Genomic DNA, 25,228 nt, shown 5'->3' on the forward strand with positions numbered 1-25,228 from the left:
CAGTCACTCTCACTGGAAGGAGAGAGGAGAAAAAATGCTCCTGTACCCTCAGGTTATTTCTAGTGTCACTTGGACTCTCAAATACAAGTTTATACTGTTGAGGAAAAAAGGATTTCAAAAATAATGAAAAAAAGGACTGTTTTTTCATGGTGGCTGTTAGCTATGCAGGGGGCTCTTCAATCTGGGGCTTTTTATTCCACACCTCATTTCCACTGTTTGATTTGAAACATATAAAGACAAAATTCCTCTTCAACCTTATATTTATCTATTTAAGAAAACATTAGCAGGGGGTCTTACTGAAGCCCTTTCCCTGCATAACATTCTGTAAGAAACAGCCTAAACACAAATCCCTTAAGAGCAGAAATTGCACATTGTTAGTCATTCTAAAGATGCAGCCAGGGCTGGGGGCTCCTGGAGGCGGGGAGGTCCCACCCCACTGGTGCCAGAAAACGGGCAAGACAACTAAGGCACAGCTGTAGCCCGAGGCATCCGTATTCCTGAGTCAGAGATTAACAGCCTGGACTGAAATGGGAGTCCTGGACCACTGAAAAGGGCTGGGGAGAGGAAGCGCCGTGGGAGGCTGGGCAGGGAAAGCAAGCACTGGTAATACCCTCAGGGCAATGGAAACAATTAAAAGAACCAAAGTCATTTACTTGTCAAGATGGATGCTTTAAAATTAGACTCCTGTATTAAGGGTTTAAATAAACTTTCAGAGAGCCTTTGCCTACTGATCTAATTCTACTTTTTATCAGGCATTACTGCACTGTTTCATGAGGAAATCCTGTAGCATTATGCCCAAATCAGTAAGCAAGTGGTATCCTACTGTCAGTGAACTCAAATGATAGATACCATATAATTAATTAACATACACCACTGTACCACCCAAAATGATTATAGAATGCTGATGAAACATCTGTGAGGCTACTGAAACTGAACCACAGATATCAGCTGGGTCTGCTGAAGTTCATTTGTTTATAACAAAACCTACTTTCATAGCCCTAGCATATTTTCTATCATTTTAAGGTGGAGATTAAGTTTTCTTCATGACAAATATTTCTAGCCTGCAAGTAATAATTACCTTTGCTAAACCTTTAAGTTTGCTAATTTATCAGTTCAGATGAGAAATTTCAGAGTTGCAACTGAAGTTGAAAGCCCTATTTAGCATATGTTGCACAGAAATTACTAACTGTGGAAGAATTTTAATGGTTCCCCACCACGGGCACATGCACAACTTCAGCTGATGTCTCCTCTCCTTAATTAAAACCTCTTGCATTTCTCAGTAAGATTCGACCCCCTCCCTCCAAAAGAAAAGAAAAAAGAATGGAAAAAAAAAAAAAAAAGAAAAGAGAAAAGAAAAGCCAACCTTGGAAAAAAGGCTGAAGCTATGAGAACTTAGGAAATACTGACCGAGAAAAAAGAAAACTTCCCGAGGGAGAACTGTAGTTCACAGTACTGCTATAGGGTGTTTAGTGCAGAGAGCTACATAAAGTGCTAAAAGTGAAATCAGAGCTCTCTTTCTAAAGCAGAACAAAGCTGGCACATTAAGTAATGACTGCATGTCTCCAGTTCCCTCTGATGCAGCAAGATAAAGGCTCAGACTTCCTATCTGGGCTTCGTATCATTCAGAATTTAGAGTCATTGGATGGTTTCAAAATACCTTTGAAAACTGTAATGTTTTTTGTCAGTTACCTTAAGCTCCTTATTAACAGTGGTCTGTCCTAGCTACTCATGGCATCTTGTGCTATCATCGAGGAGGGGCTGTAGCTATTAGTAAGAGGTAGCTATAAATATGAACCGTGTTATATGAATTTGATATGAAACATGTTCTGTCCCAAACACTGTAGGCTAAAGAGAGGCAGGATACATTAACACAGTCTAAAGATAAAGGTGCAGGTCAACAGACAATTGTGATGAAAGAGAGAGAACTAATTAAGGGTCAAGCTCACAAATGTATGCAAAAAGCTTTTAGATGTGCAAATAGAGTTTTGATGGTATCAGATGGATGTAAGAGGACTCATTAAGCTGGCAAGTGGCACAGAGAAGGGAGAGGAGAAAAGAGAGTGTGGCAAGCAAACACAAGTGAGATTCTGAGACAGAAACATGAGGACAGTACTTCTGTGAGCTGTGACAGTGACAAGACTCTGATGCCAGGAACAAAATATGAATTAGACTCCCTGCCTGACTCTCACTGATTCTCTGAGAAGAGACAGGGTGGAGAGCTGTAGAAGGGCACTGTAGTGTCCTTTGTTTATGCCAATTCTTATGGTATCAACAATCCCTTGTGTGTGTTTTAGGATGGATTCAGGGATTCTCTGAATTCATATCCTTTCGTGGTCCTTGTTCTGACAGCAGAACAAGCGTTTCAAGTCACCTTTCAAGCGTGACTCGAGACCAAATGGTTAAGCCCAACCAGTGCACCAACCAGAATCACGGAGGGGATGCATGGACAGAATTAGCTCTGTGACTTCTCAGGTATTCCCCAAGGCCACCAGGAAATTCTAAAATTACAAAACTGAAGTTATGTTTCTCTTAGCCCCCATTTTGACGAGCTCTAGGCTAGCCCCCGTAGCCAGCCAGGATCAAAAAGCACCCCACCCTCTTTTGCTGTTCACAGCCATTTTTTTTCACTGCAAGCATCACAGACAGTAGCTCCCTGGCTGGGTTTTTGAGCCTGTGTGATGAGCTTGCACTGACAGACCTTTCATTTCTCTACCCATATTTACATGGACAGACGTAGAAACTCAAAGGAGTGTACTGTATAAGCCCTGCTTCACCTTTGCAAGACATCCAGCAATATCTGGATGAAAGACAGAAGCAAGGTCACGGTTAGCTGCTGTTGGAAGGGCAGGGTGGTAGAGGTCAGCTAGAGGTAGCAAAATGTTTCCCATCTCGTGGAAAACAGAGTGCAAATGTATCTGTATCATGATGCTTCTGCTGCCCCTTTTCAGTGACCAGCCTCTGCAGCTCTTAGCTCCCAGGTGTATAAACTGTCTTCTTGCTTCAGTTTGCTTTTCCTTTGGAAACAGGTCACATCACAGTGGTGAGATGACCCTGGCAGCAGCACATCAGTGCTCAGACATGTGGGTGAATACCCTTGGGCTTCGGGGAGTGCTGAACCACAGTAACACTGACTGTGGCACAGCCTTTAGGGAGGTCAGTATGGAGAGTGTTAAACCAAAAAGCTAGAAGGTGGGTATGAAGCTGGATGGAAGACATATTAATCTTAAGTGGAAAAAGACAATAAATGGCAACAGATGTTAGCCACTCTTATGGACTTCAAGGATACAATAAAACTGTAACATTAATTGTACTTTTAACTCTTGCTTACCCTGTATCAATCAGAGTAATTAATTCCAGTTACTTATGACACTCAAACCACACTAAATGAAAATCACCAACAGTGTGAATTTGTAAGATCTGTTTTGCTGTGGTAGCATTAATGGTTTAGACGGAAAAAAACAAAAGTCAATGGTACGTTTCAACACAAAAGCCATCTGAGCCTTTACTATAGAAGTAATAAGGCATTTATTATTTCAAGAGCCCTGCATTCACAATATCCCCTTTTTCAAAGAAAACACCCCTTCCTTCCCATTTTTTTATGAGGCTAACTTGTAGTATGTCACCACTGTGAGACTTCTGAATGTGTTCAGAACAAGACAATAATAGTAAGCCACAGATGAATGATGTGTAGTAAAAATCAATAAACCTTATAACTATTCACTAAGGGAACTGATTTTATGCCTATAAAAATAAAACAATTATAGCAACATTAATGGCAGATTCATAGATATCATAGTAATATAAAAGTCCAAGTGTGCTTGTCTGTTGGGAATCTTTAATTCATCCTTCTGTATTAAGTATTCACAAGGTAGAAGAAATGGAACCAACTTCAAGAACAACCTTTAACTTGCAGTAATTCACCCTGTCAAAAAAAACCCCAACAAACACAAAATGATAAAAAACAGTAAAACTTTAAAAACCAGTTTTGACAATCAATGTAACCGGGATATGTAGAAAAGGAAAAAAGTTAAAGCCTCAAAAACCTGACCAGTAAATCTGATTTTTTTTCACATCACAATGAGCAATTTCATGTTACTGTGTACTCTGTCAACTGCGTTGTAACAAAACAGGTGGTATAGCCACATAAAATATTTATCTTGTGGAGATGCAGGTTAGACACAGCAAAGGAATTTTACTTTTTTTAATTGTCAGGTCCTCTGTTTTTAGGCATCTATTCATTTCTGGGGGGAAGGGCAATACAGATATAATAGGAAAAATTTGCCTGTAATTTATAGCATACAGAGCTGCTCTAAAACTGGTATTAGAGACTTCAGTTCCACTAATACCAGCTAAAGTGTTACCATGGGCCTTTTTTGAGCCTATCAGGGTCAACAGAAAGAGGTCCATCTGCCATCTGGCTTGGACTCTGCACTGCCTGCTGACACAGGCCCAACAGGAGCACAACTAGGAGCTGTGCCATCGCTGCACCCTCTGCTATCTACAGCTATGACACATCTTTCAAAGTGGCTCAAGAACACCCAGAAATCAAAAGAAAAATTAAAAAAAAAAAAAAAGATCAAAGTTTTTCATTATTCTGATTGCCAAATTATTTAAGGCAAGTAAAAAAATGAAAGCATTTGATATAGGTTTTACATAAAATAAACTAGGTTACAGCATAAAACAAGTAAACAGGTAATGGCATTAAAGTCTCTCCTCTAAATCTGGGTAATTGTAAACATTAAAAAAAAGACTGCAGGACTATTCAAGTAATAGAACAATCACAGATGTCTTCTCATATGCAGGCTATTAGGTTATCTGCCATTCAAGATTATCAAAAAAGACATTTCATTATTCACAGATGCTCATTATCTCCATTTAAAATCTATACATTATATACAACACAGTTTTTGTGGTACTAGAATCCCCATGCCTTCCAAAGGTATATTTTTCACAATACACAATTACAATGAAACAGTGAATACAGTAACATTTTACACTGATGCATCTTAATAGGAACCACCAAATAGACATCTACATTGTACCAAAGTGTCATCACAGTTAGCCTCTCTGAGAGCTTGTGGGAAATACCAGAAGGGTATGCAAGGTTCAGGCACACTGATACATAACATTATTTATTTACAACTGGAAAGGAAAAAAGAGAGAAGAAAAAGGAAAAGAAGAAGAAGAGGAAGAAGAAGAGGAAGAAGAAGAGGAAGAAGAAGAAGAAGAAGAAGAAGAAGAAGAAGAAGAAAAGAAAAGAAAAGAAAAGAAAAGAAAAGAAAAGAAAAGAAAAGAAAAGAAAAGAAAAGAAAAGAAAAGAAAAGAAAAGAAAAGAAAAGAAAAGAAAAGAAAAGAAAAGAAAAGAAAAGAAAAGAAAAGAAAAGAAAAGAAAAGAAAAGAAAAGAAAAGAAAAGAAAAGAAAAGAAACAAACAGCCTTTTGCGGTTAACGCCTCCTAAACATGACAAATACATATCTCCATTTAGTGTGTGGTTCGCAACTTAGCAGCAGACCCTGTGTGCGAGCCTTGGTACTGATACAAAAAAAGTAAAGAATATATATATATTTTTATATATATATGTATATATATATATACGCATATATATATATATAAAAACAGAAGTCTAATTACAGCAACATTTGTTACTCTGTGATAAAATCTGCAATTTACAAAAATGAAATGACTGGTTTTTGCCTGCCATTAAGGCATTTCAAATTAACACCATGGAACTGATGTCTGTAATAAAGCGCTTCCTCATGTGATCCAGTCACATGACAATGTTCATCCCCAAATTCATCATTCTCTGAAAAGAGAAAGAAGAAGGTTTTAGTAAGCAGCATCCTTTCCTCACACTTTTTTTCCCTGTACCTTGAACATATCATGAAATGAAATCTCAACAAGTACTCTCAAAGCCAAGAAGAAAAGACAGCAAGCCCTGTCCTCATCCCTCCCCTGCCAGGAACAACATCCTAAGAAGTAATCTGTGCCAAGATTTTTCTTCTGGGTTCTCATACCCTATCATCCATCAGCTCTTCCAGGGCTACAAACCTTTCTTACTCAAATAATTCTAGCTAATGTTTGCTTGTTTCAGCATCAGCTGTCAGACAGACACCTGTAATACGGAACTTCACGGTTCTACTTGATACATTAAACTCTGAGTTTTAACATGCCAGCAATGAACAAAACTCTAATGTTAAAAGATACTTTGGAATTTTCACTTCATATGGGATGATCATAATACAGAAGTTTTGCTCTTGACAACCTAATAAATAACAGAGAGGCTTTCAGAATGGGTGTGCAACTCAAATACGAAGCCATCTCTAACGGGCTCCCAAACAAACCTCTCTAAAAGCAAGATCAGCAAGCCAGGCAGACTTGCAGAACAGATAAAATGCTAAGTTTTCTGGTCATGCATGGAGCCAAACAAACGTTAATTTTAAACTCATTTGATTAAAAATTTGGATCTTAAATTATATTTAATAATCTCTTGTTTTATCTTAATACTAATCCTTAAACACACTCAGAAGACAGACTACGTGTCAGAAGAAAATCTCAGAAGACAGACTACTAGTTCTTTCTTAATGACCTGTGTTATAATTAAAGAACACAACTAAGGACAAAATGTTATTCTAAGCAGAACAAAATTGCAATTAACCCAAAGTACCAAGTTTTTTCCTCAGCCTTCAAAACTGTGACATACAAGGAAATGCACACCATCAGGCTAAAAAATCTCTGATTTGCCTTTTCATCTCTATGTTGCAATATATAATTTATTGGCTATTTACCTTCTTTGTGCAGGAAACATACCAGATGCAGATGCCTGTGCAGCCACCTGCTGAGTGGCAACAAGGGCAGCTGAGGTCAATCCTGAGGGAAAGAAGAAACAAAGGAATGTTGATGTACTTCTGGTTTTAATGGATTTTTGTGGTCAAAGAAATAGTAGGAAGGATCTCTAAAGAAAACAACCAGAAAATGTGTGTGAGGGGGTTAACACTATATAAATGACAAATATTGCAGGCAACATTGTTAAGACAGTCTGCCCAGTATGATCAATATACCTTTCTGTAATAAACTGAATTGTCTTTGATAGATATTCTATAAGAAATTACAGCATTTCTACTTATTGCATTCCTTTCCAAATACTGCACTGCGTCATGCTAAGTGGTTTGTATGAGAGTTCATGAATAGGAAGCTCAGTAGAAATAATAGGTATCAGGAAACAACAAGAATCAAAAGTCACAGTGAATTACAGAAACTACATGCCAGCTGCTCAGGGTACAATACTTTCATAATAACTTACCATTTTTACAGTTTTGCTACTGAACAAGCATAATGCATCCCAAAAGGCATATGGACTCACTGAATCACACTGAGAAATGTCAAGACTTTTACACAGGAAAAGTAAGTGCTGAGGCACCAAGTCAATGTAAAGAAGAAATGTCATTTAGCCACCAACCGTGGTAGCACATACTTTGCTGCATGGGAGGAAACCTCCTTTTAATTCAGCTAGAGTCCATAGTTAGAGAAAAAAACATTCAAAGACTGGTATTAAACCTAGGGAGAATAAATTGTATCTCACTGGTGCTGCTTTTTTTCCTGACTGCAACTCTGCACACGGCACTTGCCAAAATACAAAGAGTCCTCTTTCAAACAGTCAAATTATAACAAGCACAAACCCTTGTGACTGCAAAGCCTTGTACATAAAATATGTTCAGTATAAAAAGCTTTTGTCTTTGCTACACTTCCTCCATTGCTTACACAACCCTAATTATACAAAAAGGAGGTTGTTTGGTTTGGATATTTTACTGCCTTTCAGCCAGTTAATGTCAGTTTGCAGGAGGAATCAAAACATTCATGTGGATGACAGCCTAACTGGTACATCTTTAATAATGCTCTGACACTCAGTTTTGGAAACAAAACTTGGAGTTTCTCAGGCATGAATGTATCAATTTATTGCTACTATACGCTGCGAATTTTCAAGCCTTCTTCCTAAATGTAAAGCATTTCTGTTCTAACAAAGAGACCTCTATTCAAAATGCTAAAAATTGTTGGCACAATTTCCAGTGTCAAGGCAACAATTCCATGAGGCAAGCTAATCCTACCCGCTGACAATTTTCTGCTCACCTTGAAATGGGTCATACTGTCCAGGTATAAGGGGGTAGCCCATTCCAACGTGTGTGTGGTGGTGTGTGTGAAGATGCCTCTGGCTGAAAGGAGAATGGCGATCTCGTTCTCTCTCTGCTTCCCGTTCACGCTCAGCTGGTGACTTTTCCACAGGCTAATAACAGAAAGTGAAAGAAAACTGATGTGAGAATTTTAAAAGGGATGAAATCACAACAAAACCATGTGCTATGACCTGTCAAAAACTTTTTGAATACAGATGATGAAGCTAACTTTTTCTGAAGAAGTATCTCTACTGGAATATTTGCATCTGATTCTAATCTAAAGCTAATCTTTCTGGTTAATGGAAGATTTCTCAAGGCACAAGGATTGTGAGGCAACACACTGCATCTTGAAGACTCCACAGTGACTTCTAGTTTTGGGGTCCTGGAAGCACGGCTGGCTTGCCAGAATAACCTAGGTAAGCTGCTGAAAATGGGTGTTAATTAATCCTCAACCTCCTAAAACTCTCTGGGGATCAAGTTTGACTGAACAGCAGAAAAACCTTTTAGAGAGTCAATGACTTGCTCATAATTAAAACCAGCATCAACTTATCTGAAAGTGAAATCTGAAAATATTTGTTCCAACTTTGTAAATTGTGTTTGTAAGTCTTCAGAAATAGGGGCTGGTAATCAGCTACTTGGAAGATGTGGATTCTTGGCAAATACAAAGAGAGGATCTTATCAAATCCCATAGCCCAGCTTCTTATTTCATTATGTTTACAAACAGGAGGTTCCTGTTTAACTGCAAAAATATGTGCAACCAGGAGGTATCTCTGAATCTGTATTTCTATGACCCCATTCAAGACAGGAAACCTCAGCATAGAACTGTGTTACATGTATTATTTCCAGTTTATGCCACAGAAGCATTCTGACTATAAATTGCTTTTATTGTAAGCAGTACTATAAAGAAGAATCATGCACTCATAGCTTGATGCCAGGTTGTGTGCTTCCCACCATTATGTTACTCCTCTACCCCTTCCTGTATGTGACACTCTTCAGTAAGAACAGAGGATGCCTTACAACAGGTGACTTGCTGCGGTACTGGCTGGCATGCTGCTGGAGCAAATCCAGTGCTTTGGACTCAGTGGTTGATTTTGCATTGATGCTCGGGCTGGTATTGACCTTCTCTGCCTCTTCTCTCCCTGACATCTTCCCATAAACTGGATAATGAAATCCTGGAGAGAGATAGGCCCCTGCGGGTAAACAATAAATACCATATCAAGTTACTGTTTTTACATTTTGATTATATCAGGGTAGGAGGAGACAATGTCAGAACTGAGAATTACATCAAAAGTAGATCACATGACTACCAAATGGCACACTGCTCTTCAATTTCACCACCTAATTTACCCTGATGAATGGAGGTTATAAAGAGGATTGAGTTGATAGCCATTTCAGACATTTATGGGTCCTCTTTAAGTAAAAGGAATAGTAACTATAATGGTTCTGACAGTAAGTGCTTAGAATATTTTTATAGGCAATAAACTATCTGTCAGTCTAACAGCAACAGCAGACTGTCAAGTGTTCAGAAACTTGAGAGTTCATAAAAGGAACATCTTGTATTAAATCAGTTTCATCTACAGAACTTTCCCCAGAGGAAGCACAAGCAACACAATGTCACCCACGAAGCTTCTAATTTAGCCTAGCTACTAATAGAAATACCAAAACACATAATACTAAACTTTACTGAACCTGAGGGTGCAAATCTTAACTAGCACACAAGGCAGGTTTGGGAATACATACCAGGATAGCTGTGCATTAGGACAGGAGAGACTGCGCGATAGGCTGGATGGTTGGGATCGTACATCTGCGGATACGGATAAGCATGCAAGTACTGGATGTATGACTGATGCTGGCTCATTGGTGAGGAAACTGCTACTCTAGCACCCCGAGAGTCCTTCCAATTTACAGGAGTCTTTTGATCATCGTTTTTTATCTTGCTCTCATCCACTGATTGAGAATCAGAACGCTTGACCTCTTTAGGCTCCTCTTTAATGCTTGCTAATGAGACAGGAAGGTTAGGCAGGGAACTTTCCTTGTTAGGTGTTTTTCTAGGGCTGTCTTCTTTCAACTTTTTCTCACGATCAAGTTCTTCTGATTTTTGCTGATCAAGGTATTTGGGCTGGTAGACATAATGATGCCATGTTCGTGAATCTGGATCCTAATACAGAGGAGAAAAAAATTGTTCTGATCTTAGACGTAGAACTAAGTTTGTTATTGATATTTCCCACATTTCAGTTAATGTATTTTTAATAGCTGTTTTAATACCATATCCCCATTACATAGAGGAGAGGTTTGCTTGCCACAGAGTGCCTCGAGCTCAAAGTCAAACCAATATTCCCATGAAGGAGCAAGAGTCTATTATCAAAATTTAATTCAATTGCTTCATCTTATATCCTTCTTCATGCCTTTAACTAGTTTAATCATGAAATACATGTGCAATGTAATGAAGTTCTGAGATCATGTTATTCATAAAACATTTTAATTAAAGCCCACAGAGAGATTTTTCCCACTAGAGAGCAAAAAGTATCTGGGAAGCACAAAATTAGAGCTGGCTAATGATATGCCAGAGCACTTAGAATACCTGGAACAATGCACATGAAAAGCTGATCTATCTGGCAAGATTCTAATGCTGCCTCTGGTATTACAAACATCCAGAAATCAGTGGAAATCAAACACTAAAGCAGACTTTCAGCTGACTATCTTATTTTAGCTTTGTAAAGTTACAGAGGGGCAAGTACTTATTGGACCAGGTCCACACGGTTTAAAGAACACGTACTCAGCACTGCAAATGCTTTTGGACATAATGTATTACACAGACCAGTTTATAAACATGTTTCACAACTAGAGAAGGGAGTTCTTTGCAACACCACACCAAATCGGCATGGAGAAGCAATAGGAAGACTTCTTTTTCTAATACAGGTTATGCAAGAGCTAATTGTCAACATTTTCTCCAACTGACAGACATTTATGGCACATGCCACAGAAATATAAGCAGGCAACTAAACACTTGGACAGTCTGTTTCAAATACTCACTTGAATCAGCAGAAATCTCCTACTTAGGGCTGTACTATCCCACTTCCTTTAGAGCTCTCTACTCCCACTCCCCTGATCCCACTGTACCTTGAAAGACAGCCTGTAAGGGTGAAGTCTGGGATGTACCATGCACCAGAACATGAAAGCATCAAGCATTGAGGCTCCAGTTCAGAGCACAGAGACAGTTGCATTGCCTCAAATGAAGGCAATGTGACATCTACGAGGGTCAGCATGAAGCCACTGGATAAAATTCTGGTTCCACTGAAGTCAATGGCAAAACTATTGCTGACTTCAATGGAGAGAGGATTTCATCCATTGTGCAGGTCTGTAGGGGCTTGAGGTTGGTTGAGGAGAGAAGGGGAACTTAACTGCTTCAGAAAGGTCACTTTGGGTTAAGATAAAGAGCTGTGCTTTAAGCCAACTCTTCAAAGAACCAGCTCACCCATCTTTAGTAAATGCCAACTGTCATTTAACAAAAAAAGGAAACACTTCAAACCATGTTTCAAATCTACTTTAAGTCCTCTCACAATGAAAGCTGCTTATTTTGCTTGAAATTTCTCATTTCTGAACTAAGCAAACTGCTTAGAATTTACATCTAAAAGAGAAATCTAATTCTATTTTATTCATGAATATAATTTTAAAAAGTCTGTTCAGGTCTTAAGCCTGTGCTCTATCACCATCTTACCAGACGTTTTAATTTATTTTTTTGTTATTTTCAAACAGCTCAACTGGAAGGTTTATTAGTCTATTCACAGACTACAATACCATCCAGCATAAAAAAAGGATGGTGGAGCTTGTTTGGCTGCAGAGGTAGAAGAACGTAACAGAATTAGAAAGAAAATCTCACGACATAAAAGATAAACCAAGACACTCTTGTTCCATTTCCTGTGATCTCACCTGTTTAAATCTTGTGGTTGGATCTACTCCTGTTTGCTTCATTGAGTCCATAACAGATTTCATCTCCACTGCCTCCTTTATAAGCTGGTGGTTTTCCATTTGTTTAGCTTTGAAAGTGTCAGACTGAAGCTGCTGCTGGTGATTGGAAAGGATCTGTGACTTGCTTGTCTCCTCACCTTTGTTAGGAACTGATGACCCTATTTTAGTGTTATTTTTGCTGGACTCTGGAGTTGAAGGGGCCTTTGAAATAGTGGCAGATGGAATATTCTTCTGTTTGTTGTCATCCTTCCCAATCTCCTTCAAGGGGGGGTCACTCTTCCTTTCACAGTCCCTCCCACTTTGTGCCATTTTCTGTTCTGCTAGTCTCTGGTCCTCGTAGTATTTTTCATACTGTTGCCTGTAAGCAGGGTTGGAGGCCATTAAGGACTTTTGGTCCATATAGAGTCCATAGGCATACTGTCCATAATAAAGTGACTGAGCAAGTGCAGGGTGTCTTTGAGTTATTACTGACTGATGTTGCGGCTGCAAATTGGAGGAAGTGCTTTCGCTTTTCTTGGCATCTGATGATTCTGCCTTCTCTTTCTTTTCAGCCTCTTCCTCAGCCTCTTTTTTAATCTTCAGCCCCTGTGGGGTACTGCTGTTCCCAGCAGCTGGGGCACTGACCTGTCCAGAGTGCAAGTAACTTGGGGAATAGTAAGGATCGTAGCCATGGTAATAGGGAGAATGAGACTCTTTTGCTTGAGCTGATTGTGCTGTGGTTGAAGAATGTCCTTTTACAACACCATCTTTATTAGAAATAATATCTGACGGAGAGCTGGCCTTTGACCTCATGCCCTCTGACCTGCTGTCAGAGCCACCATCATCAGCTGCATCAGAAATATCTGAGTAAGCAGGGCTGTTGGTTTTAGTGGCCGTGCTGTCTGCGCCATTCTGTGTCAACACGTGCAGTGGGGCCATGGCAGATTGTCCATTCACCAAAGTGCTGCATTCCATCCTGGAGGCACTCCCTATGGAAGGGCTGGGCGCATTGTCTGTGAATGTGTAAACTTTATCAGCTTCAGCCTTAATACTTGCCATCCTGCTCTCTTGAGATTCTGACAGTCCATTAGCTAGCACTTCATTCTTGTTGAGATGGTCCTTTAAAAAATGTCCAGATAAATCTTTTCCAGACCCTTTTGAATCCTCCAGCTTCCCCAGCTTAGAATCCATCTTGGGGCTGCCTGTCTCTTTGCTTTCTTTGTCCTTCAGCTTTCGCTTCTCCTTTTTCTTTTTGTCTTTGAGTGATGTGAGAGCTGGGTTTACAGTGCTTGGCTCTCCCATAATTGTGGGCTTTGGTTGAATGGGTTTCAGTGGAGGGCTCTTTGGTGTAGCCTGAACAATAGTAGTTGTTAGAGAGGGCAGTCCCGGAATTGTCCCTGTAGTGGTGGTTGTAAAGGCTGTAGTAGGTATAGCTATTAACTGGGGAGGAGTTGGTGCCGGTGCTGGGGCAATGGGCCTGGCTGTTTTCAGCTTGGAAAGGTTTTTATCCACTTTGCAATTGTTCGATTTCTTGCCTTTATCACCCAAACTCTTCTTGTCAATTAACCCTTCAGCCTCCAATTTCGGCATTTCAGTTTGCAAATTGCCATCTGCTACTGAGCAATTATCCAGTGTGGCTGCCATGTTAGAAATTACTGGAAGGCTGTTCAATTCACTGTTCAGACCCTTCTTTTTGCCAGAATTCTTGCCAGTTTTGGAACTGATAACTGAACCACAGCCATTGCTGGTCAGTTCCCTCTTTCCCTTGGGGGTCCCTGGGGTAGCAATGGAGGATGGAGATGTCGGTGCTTTTAGTGGATCAAAGCCTGGCAAATTTGTGCTTTGCTCACTGCATTCAAGTGCCACATTACTCAGTGCTTCCTCGCAGTCTGAAATTTTGTCTTCACTGTCAGGCTCAAACTCCAGTTTGTTTTCTGGGTCTAAGTGTGCATGAGCCTGATGGTAACGTAATCCATTAATGTGCTTGTACTTCTTGTTGCAGTTGGGGTGAGGACAGTCAATCAGCACTGGGGAAGAGCAGCCTTGGTCCAAAAAAGTAGTCTCAGGTTTCCCCTGTGGGGTGGTGGGAGTGCTTCTAGAGTTAGTACGAATGCGTTTTCCAGACTTATTGTCCTCTGAACTAGAGTTCAAATCCAGCTCCATAGGAGGCTTAGTTTTCCTCTTGTTTGTGGATGAAGGGCTGGCTTTGACTTCATCCATGGCACAGTTCGGGGGTGTTCTGCGCCCACTTGAGTTAAGGCTGCCCCTCCTCCCCTTGCCATTGGCACCGCCTCGATTTTTATTCTGAAGTCCTCTGGACTCTGCAAAACTCGCATCATTCCCAGGTACAGCCGCAGCCGCAGCGGACCTTGCCCGCTTTCCCCTGCCCCGACCTCCGCGCATTTCCAGGTCACTTGTTGGCGATTCACAAAACCTGTACAAACAATAGATTTCATCAGAAGGAGCCATGAACTAAGAAAACAAAAACCATCACCACGTCCCGTAACAGAACCTTCACACATGTAAAAGGAAAGATGTCCTTCTGACAAATGAGAATTTGTCAAAGTCACCAAAAAAGGACAAAAATGGTAAGGACATATCCACCTGGTTAGAACAACGGAGCAAAAATTTTTGCTAACTTCAGAAATGCATTTTGAAATTAACTGCTCTCTGACCAAATCCCATGTATTTCCCCTTGCCTCTCAAAAATACAAAATCAAAATAAAGAAGAGCTTCCACCCCATGTTTCATTCTGGGAGAGAGAACTACTAATTTCACTGGTGCGTGTTTTCAATTATAACCAGTTGTGCTTTATTAATCTCTGTACAGTCTCTTGCTTGAGATTAGGAGTTAAAATACAGCAGAGAAAAAACAGACTCAGAATGTTTGCCTACCTAGGAGGGGCCCAGTCATGCTTTGTGCAGTCCAACAGTGTTCCCACGTAAGTCTTGTTCCTCCATGTAACATTTACCACCAGGACACCTGTCAGTGAGTGAAAAATAAAGTATTATCACAGTTAGAACAATAACTGGGATAGGCTTTTTATTTTGCTCCTTTATTTTTTTCTATCGTTTCCCCCACAAAGTGAGACATTTACTCTCATTTGCTTTCAAACACTCTGGTCTATATTCTTCCTCTTTTCTGGTTTCGGTGACCTCAAGTTAAAACCCACAGGAAAGACTGCAAACGACAAAGAACAAGAATGTGTGCACACATGTGTGTGTATGTGTAAGACAGCTTGCCTGTGTGACTGTGTGTGTGTAATCAAGATACAGCTGACAGAAGGAAATGGGTTTTGCCATGTCCTGCTGTAAAACAGCAACACTCACCTCTTAATTTTGCTATTATTGTCCATAATTGCTTTCACTTGGCAGCCAGCCAGCATAAACTAAGCACCAGTTACAGTGTTTAAATCAGAAGGTGACTGAGAAGAATAATCTGCTTTGCTTTAAACAATATGATAATGATGTTTCTATTTACTTGAAATTACTCATACACAAACACACAAACATACACATGTATGCACTGAAAGTTTTGTTTAGCAGATATAGCTGGAAAAAAGTGTATTATTTGCCTTGCTTTTCCTTCTATGGAAAGTGAAGGACTAGCAACCATACAGCAGTGAAGGTAGGAGCAATTACAATATATATTTATATAGGAAGAGGGATCCTTCAAAAAACCTACTGTAACTTAATTGCTTTTCCATTTATGACTTTTATTAAATGCAAATTTGCCTGCCTAAAGCAGAATTCTAATATCGTTTTATTTGAATTATCCCTGTAAAATTTGTGAATGATAAGGTTATTGTAAGTAACAAGAAAATAAATGTGGGGGATGTCATTCAAATGTTTTGAGGTTGTCCTCAAATGCTTCTTCACATCATTTATCATCATGTTTATGGACTAGCCAGTATAATGACCCCTTTAATTCATTAACTGCCAGAGATAAACAGAAGGTAGTGTTATTGAACCAGACATCTCTTCTCATTAGAACACACACTGAAATAAGAAATACATTTTATCTAACAAAAAAGGGCACAATACAAAATGTTCCCAATTTATGAGAGGCGTGAAGACACCAACTCGCAGCTGACAGCCTTGCTTTTCCTCTACACTTCCCTTATTCTATCTGCAGCGTCTCTGTAACAGATACAATTATGGCATTGTGCCAGAATGTTTCCAGCCCATCTTTTTGCTTTGTCTTACCAGTGCAATTGCACTAAAACCATCCCTCTCTGCTGCACTGAGGTGAAGTTAACATGCAAGCAGCAGCTTATTTCCTCAGGGATTTTTTAGCAGCAGGGAAGTATTTTAAATGCTGTTAGCAGAGGTACCAAGGAAGAAGGGATTTCCTTGAAAATTCTCTGTAACAGATTTGAAATTTATCCCCCATATGGTTTTTCATTATGATTAGGCAACTGGAACTTTGCACACTGGGGGGAACTGATCTTAAGCATCTGAAGCATGAAAGACAAACTGCACTTCCAGCCAGTGTCCGAGTCAGGCTTTCAGTACCTAGAAGGGCCATGTGAAGGTGTTTAAGGAGAGACTTGATGTTGCTTGACTTACTCTCATGGTCTACTTGACAGGGTGGTGTTGAGTCATAGGTTTGACTCAATGATCTCAGACATCCTTCCCAACCTAACTGATCCTGTGATCAGGGTTAAAATTTTTATGTATTTTTATGATTTATACAAACTAGGCAGCCTGCAAAGACACCAAGGCTGCTTTACATTGCCCCTTGCTTAGGTATGGAGGCAGCCAGGGAGTGCTGGGGTTAGGGGAGGAGGAAGAGGAGAACAACCCAGTACATCCAAAAGGAAATCTGTTGGTGGAAATGGGATTTCTTACAATGAGCAGCTCCAAGCTATGCTCCCACTTGCCATTCACACCCTAGAGAAACGAGATTGTAAAGGTGCTTCTCTGGCAGCCTTGATGCCTTTCTTCCACTATAACAGCTTGTTCATCTGTGACTCTGTAAGGCTTCAAGTGATAATCATGAGTATTTTCCACTGGTAAATTGTATTACAGCATGCAGCCCATCTATCTGCAAGCAGCACAGTTGATCCTTCCAGCCCACATACCAGTGTTTGTCCAATATCCTAAAAGCAACAAGCAAAGACAGCTCTCTGACATCCCACGGAATATTACTGAAGAACTATCTTTGTCTTTTATTCTTCCCCAGCTAGTTCACCTTTACCTTTTTCCTAAAAAGTAATTGTTATTTTTGTGGGGATGTTTGGGTCTCTTTTTTTTTGGGGGGGGGGGGGGGGTGGTTGGTTGGTTTGTTCGTTTTGTTTTGTTTGGGGTTTTTTTGGGTTTATTTTGGGGGGTGTGTTAATTATTTAAGGTTAATTCTGACCTACGCCTTCATCTTCCTTGCTATTTGTAATCTTTCCTATCTCTACATGCACTTTATTAACTTATTTATATAGCAGACCTAGGGATAGTTTGTTATTTTGTCATTGACAGAAAAGAGGGCAAGGTAGAAGGCACAGAATACTGAAAATAATAAAAGCCCCTGAAATCAATACATATTTCAGTAATTCTAAGAAGACATATAAATGATCTTCCTTCCAGTGTAAGAAAGTATTTCAAAAGCAAACACAAGTAAGTTCCTCCCTTAAAGTCTGCTACATATAGCATCTCATTAAATTTGTTAGATTTAGCAAAGCTCCTGTGCAAGTAGGAGAGAATATTAATCTCCACGCTGTGTTAGAGTAGCTGTGACAAGGAATACATTTCCTTTCCCTAATGGGCAGCACATTGCTCAGCCACACGTAAGATTCCACAGAACTGGCAGGAAGATAACTCACTCTTATAAGATTATCACAGAAACGGGTGAGGAGAATATAAGTAACATGGGAGGTAGAACTGATCTAAGGAAATGGCCAGCTGGTAGAGGCTTACTAGGCCAAAGCAGATGAGAATAGATATGACTGAGCTGGTAATCCACACATTGTACTTGATGCAGTGCTGAAGAGAAAGGATTATTTTTCTAAATCAGGGTGTACTGTTTGTCCTGGCACAGTTCAAGCTCAAACCAAGAACCTCTGCTGAGCCTGCTGAGCCCCAGAAGCAATGCTAGAGCAGTGTCCAGCTCACCTGCCAGTGTCACTCTGAGTACACTGGCCATGCACTCAGGGATGCAATAACCCTTCTCTGGGTCACCCCAGCTCCTCCCTGGGCACCTGCATGCTCACACACCCTCTCCATCTTGTGAAGGAACATAGCACACACACAGACCTCTCAGGGGCTCTGTTAAATCATAAGAAGCCCTCGTAATGAGACTTCCTATTACAATAGACTGCATATCATGTAGAAATAATTTATATAACATTGTCTGAACAAGAGAGAAAATGCAAAGACAATCTGAGGAATGCACAGGTTTCATACTATCTGAACACAGAGATGCATTTTCACCTTAAAAGCTCAAGAGGTTAAACTTTTTAAAATACCCATTACTGAAGAATGGGAAAAAAATCGGGTGCTTGTAATGAAATATACCTGAGGGTATTTGGACTCTCTAAGATTCTAATTCAGGAGGAAACTTAGCCAAATATCTAATTCTGTTCTTGTGAGGTTGGATCAAACAAAAGTGAATATATACTACACACAAATGCTTCTTCCAGCAACTAAGGGTGTCATCTTCAAGAGTTTGACCAATTACCAGAGCACAGTTCTCAAGAATTGAATGTCATAGAGAAAAACTCATCTCCCCAAAATACGGACAAAAATTTCTTGGTTTAACTTGGTTGATCATTCTATTTGCAAACTATGTAACTATTCACAGTTACAGTATACATGAAATTAGCAATATTTTCTGCAGTCTTCAGTGTCATATTAAAGCAAACGCATTCATCACATTAAAGAAAACAAGAATATGAAAATTAAAAGTTCTGAAGTTACTACCCATGCTACTCTTTATCATTAAAGAGTAGACACACTAAGTAAAGAATGTTTTATGTGTGGAAATTACAAAATGGTGTTATAATGTAAGAAAATGAGGTCATATTACCCCGAAGTTTTACAGTTCACCTACTGTAGTTTTTCTGCCAAAATCCATTATTAACCAAGGCAGGATCATACCCAAAAGCATTAATGTATGACAATGGTACACCCAGGATGTTGTCTGGTGCCCACCACTGTCAATAGAACCTCCTCCTTCAATACTGAATGCTTCCAGCCTTTCAGGAACAAGACAAGATTTTGTATTTTGCTGTTTTCCTTCACAATATGTGTCCTATTATGAGCTCTTTTTCTTTACTCATCACAATCATAACCACAATGTTAATGGCAAAAAATTTTCGGGCAGGAAAAACAAATGCATGTCTATAGGAGCAGAAAACCATTTTCCATAAGCACTTCTCATAGGTAACACGTACAAAACAACTGTGAAATTTGTACTTGAATTTTACTGTGGAATGAAAGGTCATGTGTCACAAAAGTGGTATGTAAGAAAATAATTTCAAAAGCCTACAGAAAAAACCTCACTTTTTATGAATTCTATGGATATGATGTATCTCTTCTTCCCCTGTCCCTTCCTCCTTCTTTTCAGCACTGCATAATAGAGACCAGAACCAAAATCTGCTATTTACTATTAACTATATCTCATAGAATGAAGTATGTCATCAGAAATTGGAAATGAAGTAACTAAACTTGTTGCTAAGAAATGCAGATATGCTATTTTGACATAAAAACATCACAATCAAAGGCATTTTCAGTACCCAAGTAAGGGTGTTGTTCATATGGATTACTTTGGCCCTGCACGTTTAGCAGACACATCTACACTCTTGCAGATGTTCCTCCATTTAAAGACAAAAAAACCCTGAAGTACCTAGTCTAAAACAGATACTTATCTCTTTGCTTTCTTGACTCTGTTTTCTTCAATGAACATAAGCCAAGAATTTTTATGTTTGTATTCAAAACTTTGAAAATGAGATCATGTGGTGTAGAATCAAATTACCACATCACTACCTTAAATGTGGGCCCCAGCTTTTAAAAATACTGGCCTTAGAAAACAAACATGTTCAAATTCCAATACAAGTAGATGCTACTCAATTAAACAGATGGGAAAGTCCTGACTTAATTTTTATAGCATAGGTTGCTTTTGTGTTCAGATCACAGCAAATGCCACAAAATCCTGGTTTAGTGCAAACTGATTATTTTACCAGGGAACTCAGCAGACCAGTTATCTGAGTGGGTAAGCCTTCATTCTTGTAAAAGGAGCTGCTCCCTCTGTTCTTAGTAGAGAATCTGGCCAAAAGTATCTGTAAAATTCTGCAGAAACCAGATCTGCACAAAGTCCTTCTGAACACTTCTGTAACTGAACCGTTGAAGAATATTTAAATAATCTTTCAAAACTAGGAACGATTTGCCTACTTTTCAGTCATCAAAAGTCATGTATGTTTAAAAAGTCATGTATATTTTAGAAGTCACATAAGTCACACTTAAACACAAGCGTATAAGATTCCTCTGTGCTCAAAATTCCAAAATTAACAGTTCTGCCTACCTAACTTTATTATCCTGAGTATCATTTTAACACAACTTTTGCTAATGTCAGAGGAAGATCTCTAAAGTGTACTATACTTTGCAGAACTTTTTTAGTAAGATTACTTCTTTAAAAGGTTAATATGATAAATTCTTGTAGCAAAAATCTGTGGCATAGCAGTTCTTCAAGACTGAGATGCAATCCTTGGTATAGAGAAGCATCACATCTTTACTTGATGTAACGCTGCAGCATAATCAATTCCTTGTATCTTTAGGATTAGTGAATCCAAATTTGTTTGCAAGTCAAATTTGATTTGCCTTTTGTCCCTGCCATGCCAAATACAAATAATACAGATATGCCTGGTATAGCCAAACCATGGCATATCGTGGCCTATCAGTGAGTACACCACCACCAATGATTAAATACATTTTATTCCACATCTGCACTGAATTTTTTGGTCCGATATGTATCTATTTGACATCACTTTCTAACAATAGCTAAAGTATATTAAATGTAAAAAGCTGCAAGATGAAAATCTATATTCTTAGGATTATCTCAAGCTTTTTTGTTGACACTGGTTTAGTAAAAGCAGTACAACTCATTTGCCTCACAACCACCATATCTGCCACATCATCATCAACCCCACATCCACATATACACCTGCAATTCATCCAGGCATAAAAAACACAGAATAATTTTTATATTAGACTTGCAATGTAAATGGCTTACTTCTCCCTGATTGCTTCCATCCAGAAAGTAATCTAAAATTAAAAGTAAACGCCCTGTGTATGAAGCCACATCTTATACAGTGAACGCTGATCTGGGAGACGTACAGTTTATTTACTACTTTAATCACACTCTCTGTCTAGCATGGCACAAGAACTTAACTACATCTACAGCAGGTGCACATGTAACAGGCATCAACATCAGCCAGCCTGAGAATGTAATGATTGTCAGGTGGCCTGAAAATGCAAGATTGGTGGGCTGACTTTTTTGTTTTAATTTGCTGGTGGGCTTTTTAAAATTTTTTTAAATTTTTTTTTTCTTTCCAAGAACTCTATTGCAACACAGAATGAAAAGTCACTTTAACCACATCCTGTAATCAGACCATCTGGAGCACAGATCTGCAATTAGTCATCCTGGGCACTGGACATTATCTGAACAAATACTGTACGGCAATGAAGATGAGAAGATTGGATAGCATCAAGGAAAAGAAGCATAATGAAATACTGCTGGTGCAGTTATAAACCACTGAGGCGCTTAGCTGTGGTGTTAATTTTGTATTCTGTACTTTAGGAAAGCATAGCAAGTTTAAAGGTTATAGGGCTGAGTGGCAAAACCCTGCTATTTTAGTTAATGTCACCCTGCTGGTGGCTAAAGCTGGGCTACAAACTACAGTAGCTTCTGCAGCAGCCTAACGGAGTAAGATCACATCTGTGTGATTTTCAGTAAGTTCTGGGTAATGAAAATCTAAATTTCATGGATACTTTATTTGAATGTCATACTCTTTCTTTTCTTTTCATTATGAAGTCATTGGTAAAATAAAGGTAATATTGAAAGTAGGAACCACCACCTTAGTTTAAAAATAGCTGTTTTATAGAACCTATTCCTTGGACTTGCATTCCATAATCCCATTTGCATCCAAAAGAGAAGAAGCAATTATACAGTGAGGAGTAGCTACTGGAAACATGGAGCTGGGCTATCAAGCAGACAACTTTTTAATCCCACCTAATAATTACTGTAATAGATTTTCTTAATCTAGAAGTTTATCCCAGTACATATAAAAGTATAAACACTGCAATAACTGAAGAAGTTGTTTCCCCATGAGCCCATGTGCTTAATACACAAAAGAAGACCAGCTACTTCCATCACTGTCATGTCTCCTGCATCCTTTGTTCTGAAGCCTTGATGGGCTGTATTGATTTGGGAAAATCATTGAACTTCTTGGAAAACTAGACTCTAGCTTATCCACCACCATCTATTTCTTTCTCATGAAGACAGCTGGTCAATATTCAGTTGAACGGTCAGCTAAAAGAAGCTCTGGTTTCATTTCTTTTTCCTGCCTCCCTAGCAACATTGCCCTTTTCCAGCTTTAGTACAAAAAAACCCAGCATATTAGGAAGACATGTAGCTGAGTTAGCTGAAATGATAGCTTCTTTGGACAAAGCTATGATTGAAATGGGGGCAGGATGGTTCTGGAAATCAGGACAGTGCCTAATCAAAGAGCTCATGTCCCTTATTAGTTATAAGGATAACTGCTATTTTTTTTTTCAGTGCATATATTTCTTCTAAAGCTGGTCTGCCTAACAAATAACCAGTGACCAACGTCTAAATGCAAATGGAAAGCCAAAAGAAATCTGAATGGTCTTAATCAAATAAAAGGCTAAATTTCACACTCATTAAAAGACCAATAAAAGACTCAATGAAAACTGGGTAATACCCCAGAAATTGCATCAGATTGGGTCCCAAATGGCTTGTTGATTTATCCACAACTAAATAGTTCAACTAAAATATGAGCTACTTAGAGTGGTGATTTTGAAAACTATGAAGCCACAGCAACCCACATAATTTTCTCCTGCCAGATTTATATCAAAGTGATTAGAATTTGGCAGGACTAGGAAAACTTTTGGATAAACTGCTGTTACACCTATTGAATGTCAGACCACATGATTGCAGTGTTTACAAGAAAATGTCCAATTAATGTTATTATAAACTAACCATAGGCTTCTGACCTCTGGAGTACAACTAAAGAGTTAGTTTTTGTGCAGCCATTACCTTTCCTTTGGCCTTGGCCAGAGTAACTGAGCAACTTCACTATAGCTTGAGAATAAAACTGCAGTCTTACTTTATTTCAGCTGATACTAAAAATGCAAGTTGAAAAGAATTTAACATCTGTGTGTTCTGAAGAAAACCGTATCTGTTTCAGAAATACAGTTTTCTGTTTCTAGCAGATTTTTTTTCTTTTTTACTTCAGTAATCATAACTGTGATTCACATAGCCTGACACTGAAAAGTGTCATAGTCTCAATTTTAGAAGAAGGAAATGCTGTTTTGTAATCCCCTGAGTTTCCCACTCACTTCTCAAGGAGTATTATTTCAGCTCCTATGTTGCTGGCCTGTTGAACACATGGACACTCTTCTGACTTCTTGTAGAGCAAAAGAAAAAGAAGCCCCACAATCCACTGCCTTTGCTTGCACTTCAGGACCATATGTCACTTGAGATAAGCAACAGAACAGGGCTTTTCAACTAATCTGTCACACTTGCTTCCTGCACTTTATATTAATTACAGGAACTCTTCAGCTACTTACTTCTCTCCCAAACTCTCCGTTAAAAGCAAGTAAATAGCAAAGCAAAACAAATCTGGAGCATGGGGGAAAGAGCTATTGTTTCAACACAAGAAGTAGGGCCAAAAAAAAAGGGAAAACCAAAACAATTTTTTCTCACCCAGACAAGCATTCAGGAGTTCCTTTCAAGAATTATCTGCCTCATTTCTATTCTTCTTCTCAGACACCAGACCACAAAAATACTGTTTTCATCAGCAGACTGTTGAGAAACAGCTGCAGAAATGGGGAAGCTGGTATAAATTTATGCGTGTATGCATGTGTGTGTGTATCTATTAAAAAAACCTGACAAAACCCCCAAAACCTCTTAAAGAGCTCAGACACTTTTTTTTCTTCTTAAGGCATGTATTAGGGCATCTCTATAGAAGTTTGTCTCCCAGCTCAGAACTCTGCTACCGCAGGAACTTGATGAGCAAGTAAACAGATGACAAAATGCACCTATAAACCTTCAGGTGTCTTTGATGATTTGTTTCCCAGCGCTGTATATCATGATAAAGAGCTGCCAGGTGCAAACACTGGTACAATTATTTATCAAACAGTAGAGTAGCTAATGAAACATAAAGACATGGAAGACAGAAGAGAGACAATTTATGGAAAAGAAACTGCATGAATAAAGAAACAATTCCAATCCCAAACCATGAAAATTCTTCCAAATCTGTAGACTGCAGATACCAGAATTGCAGTCGAGCCAGACAGACAATTCTGCTCAACCTCAAAGAGCTGCTGTTGATCCATGTACCTCATTGGGACTGAGAAGCAGAGCCCCTTATAAATTATGATGCTTTATTTGAAGTCAAAGCATTTATTTGCTTTTGTGCCAGCTTTGGATTCTTTTCATCTCTAGCTTCCAGGCCCGAGAGAGAACACACTCCTGTAGCTCTGCTGGCAGCCAGCTGTGGGCCTCGGTAAATCATAAAGCCTCCTAACGAGTCATTCTTTACTGAGGCCAACTGCAGTTAGTAGACATGATAACTTCTCTATTATTCCACTCACTAGAATTTAAAATAGCAATTTAAAGCAGTGGCTGAAAACATTGAAATCTACTGCACTGCATTTTACATCTCTCTCTTTCTCTCTCTTTGCATTAAGCTTCACTGATTTCATGAAGACTTCATTGTCTTCAGCCTGGGGAAAGGGTAAGTAAACACCTAAGACAGACACATCCAAGACAAAGGAGAGGGAAATAAAAACATCCAGGATTTCTTCTGCAGAACTCCCTCAGGTTTTCTTGCAACAGCTAACAGGAGACAAAAAACTCTTCCTTATTTTTTGGGACTCACAGGG

General features: G+C 39.1%; 1 protein-coding gene across 4 annotated transcripts in view; it reads right to left on the reverse strand.

The window, feature by feature from the left end:
- Positions 1-3,506: 3,506 nt before the first annotated feature.
- ZNF608 (zinc finger protein 608) overlaps positions 3,507-25,228 on the reverse strand; it is an 84,696-nt gene continuing 62,974 nt past the window's right edge. For 2 of the 4 annotated variants that reach the window (XM_088156011.1, XM_088156010.1), the window contains exons 4-10: positions 15,008-15,095; positions 12,096-14,547; positions 9,906-10,323; positions 9,183-9,355; positions 8,125-8,278; positions 6,786-6,867; positions 3,507-5,803 (exon numbers count right to left, since the gene is read on the reverse strand). In XM_088156011.1, coding sequence (XP_088012137.1) covers positions 5,797-5,803; positions 6,786-6,867; positions 8,125-8,278; positions 9,183-9,355; positions 9,906-10,323; positions 12,096-14,547; positions 15,008-15,095 — 3,374 coding nt within the window. In that variant the 3' untranslated portion in view covers positions 3,507-5,796. Of the gene's footprint in view, positions 5,804-6,781; positions 6,868-8,124; positions 8,279-9,182; positions 9,356-9,905; positions 10,324-12,095; positions 14,548-15,007; positions 15,096-25,228 lie in introns of those variants that run through there. The other 2 variants (XM_088156014.1, XM_088156013.1) reach the window with 2 other exon arrangements.

The sequence above is a fragment of the Sturnus vulgaris genome, chromosome Z (assembly GCF_052056855.1).
Source record: "Sturnus vulgaris isolate bStuVul1 chromosome Z, bStuVul1.hap1, whole genome shotgun sequence".
In the NCBI taxonomy this organism is placed as follows: domain Eukaryota; kingdom Metazoa; phylum Chordata; class Aves; order Passeriformes; family Sturnidae; genus Sturnus; species Sturnus vulgaris.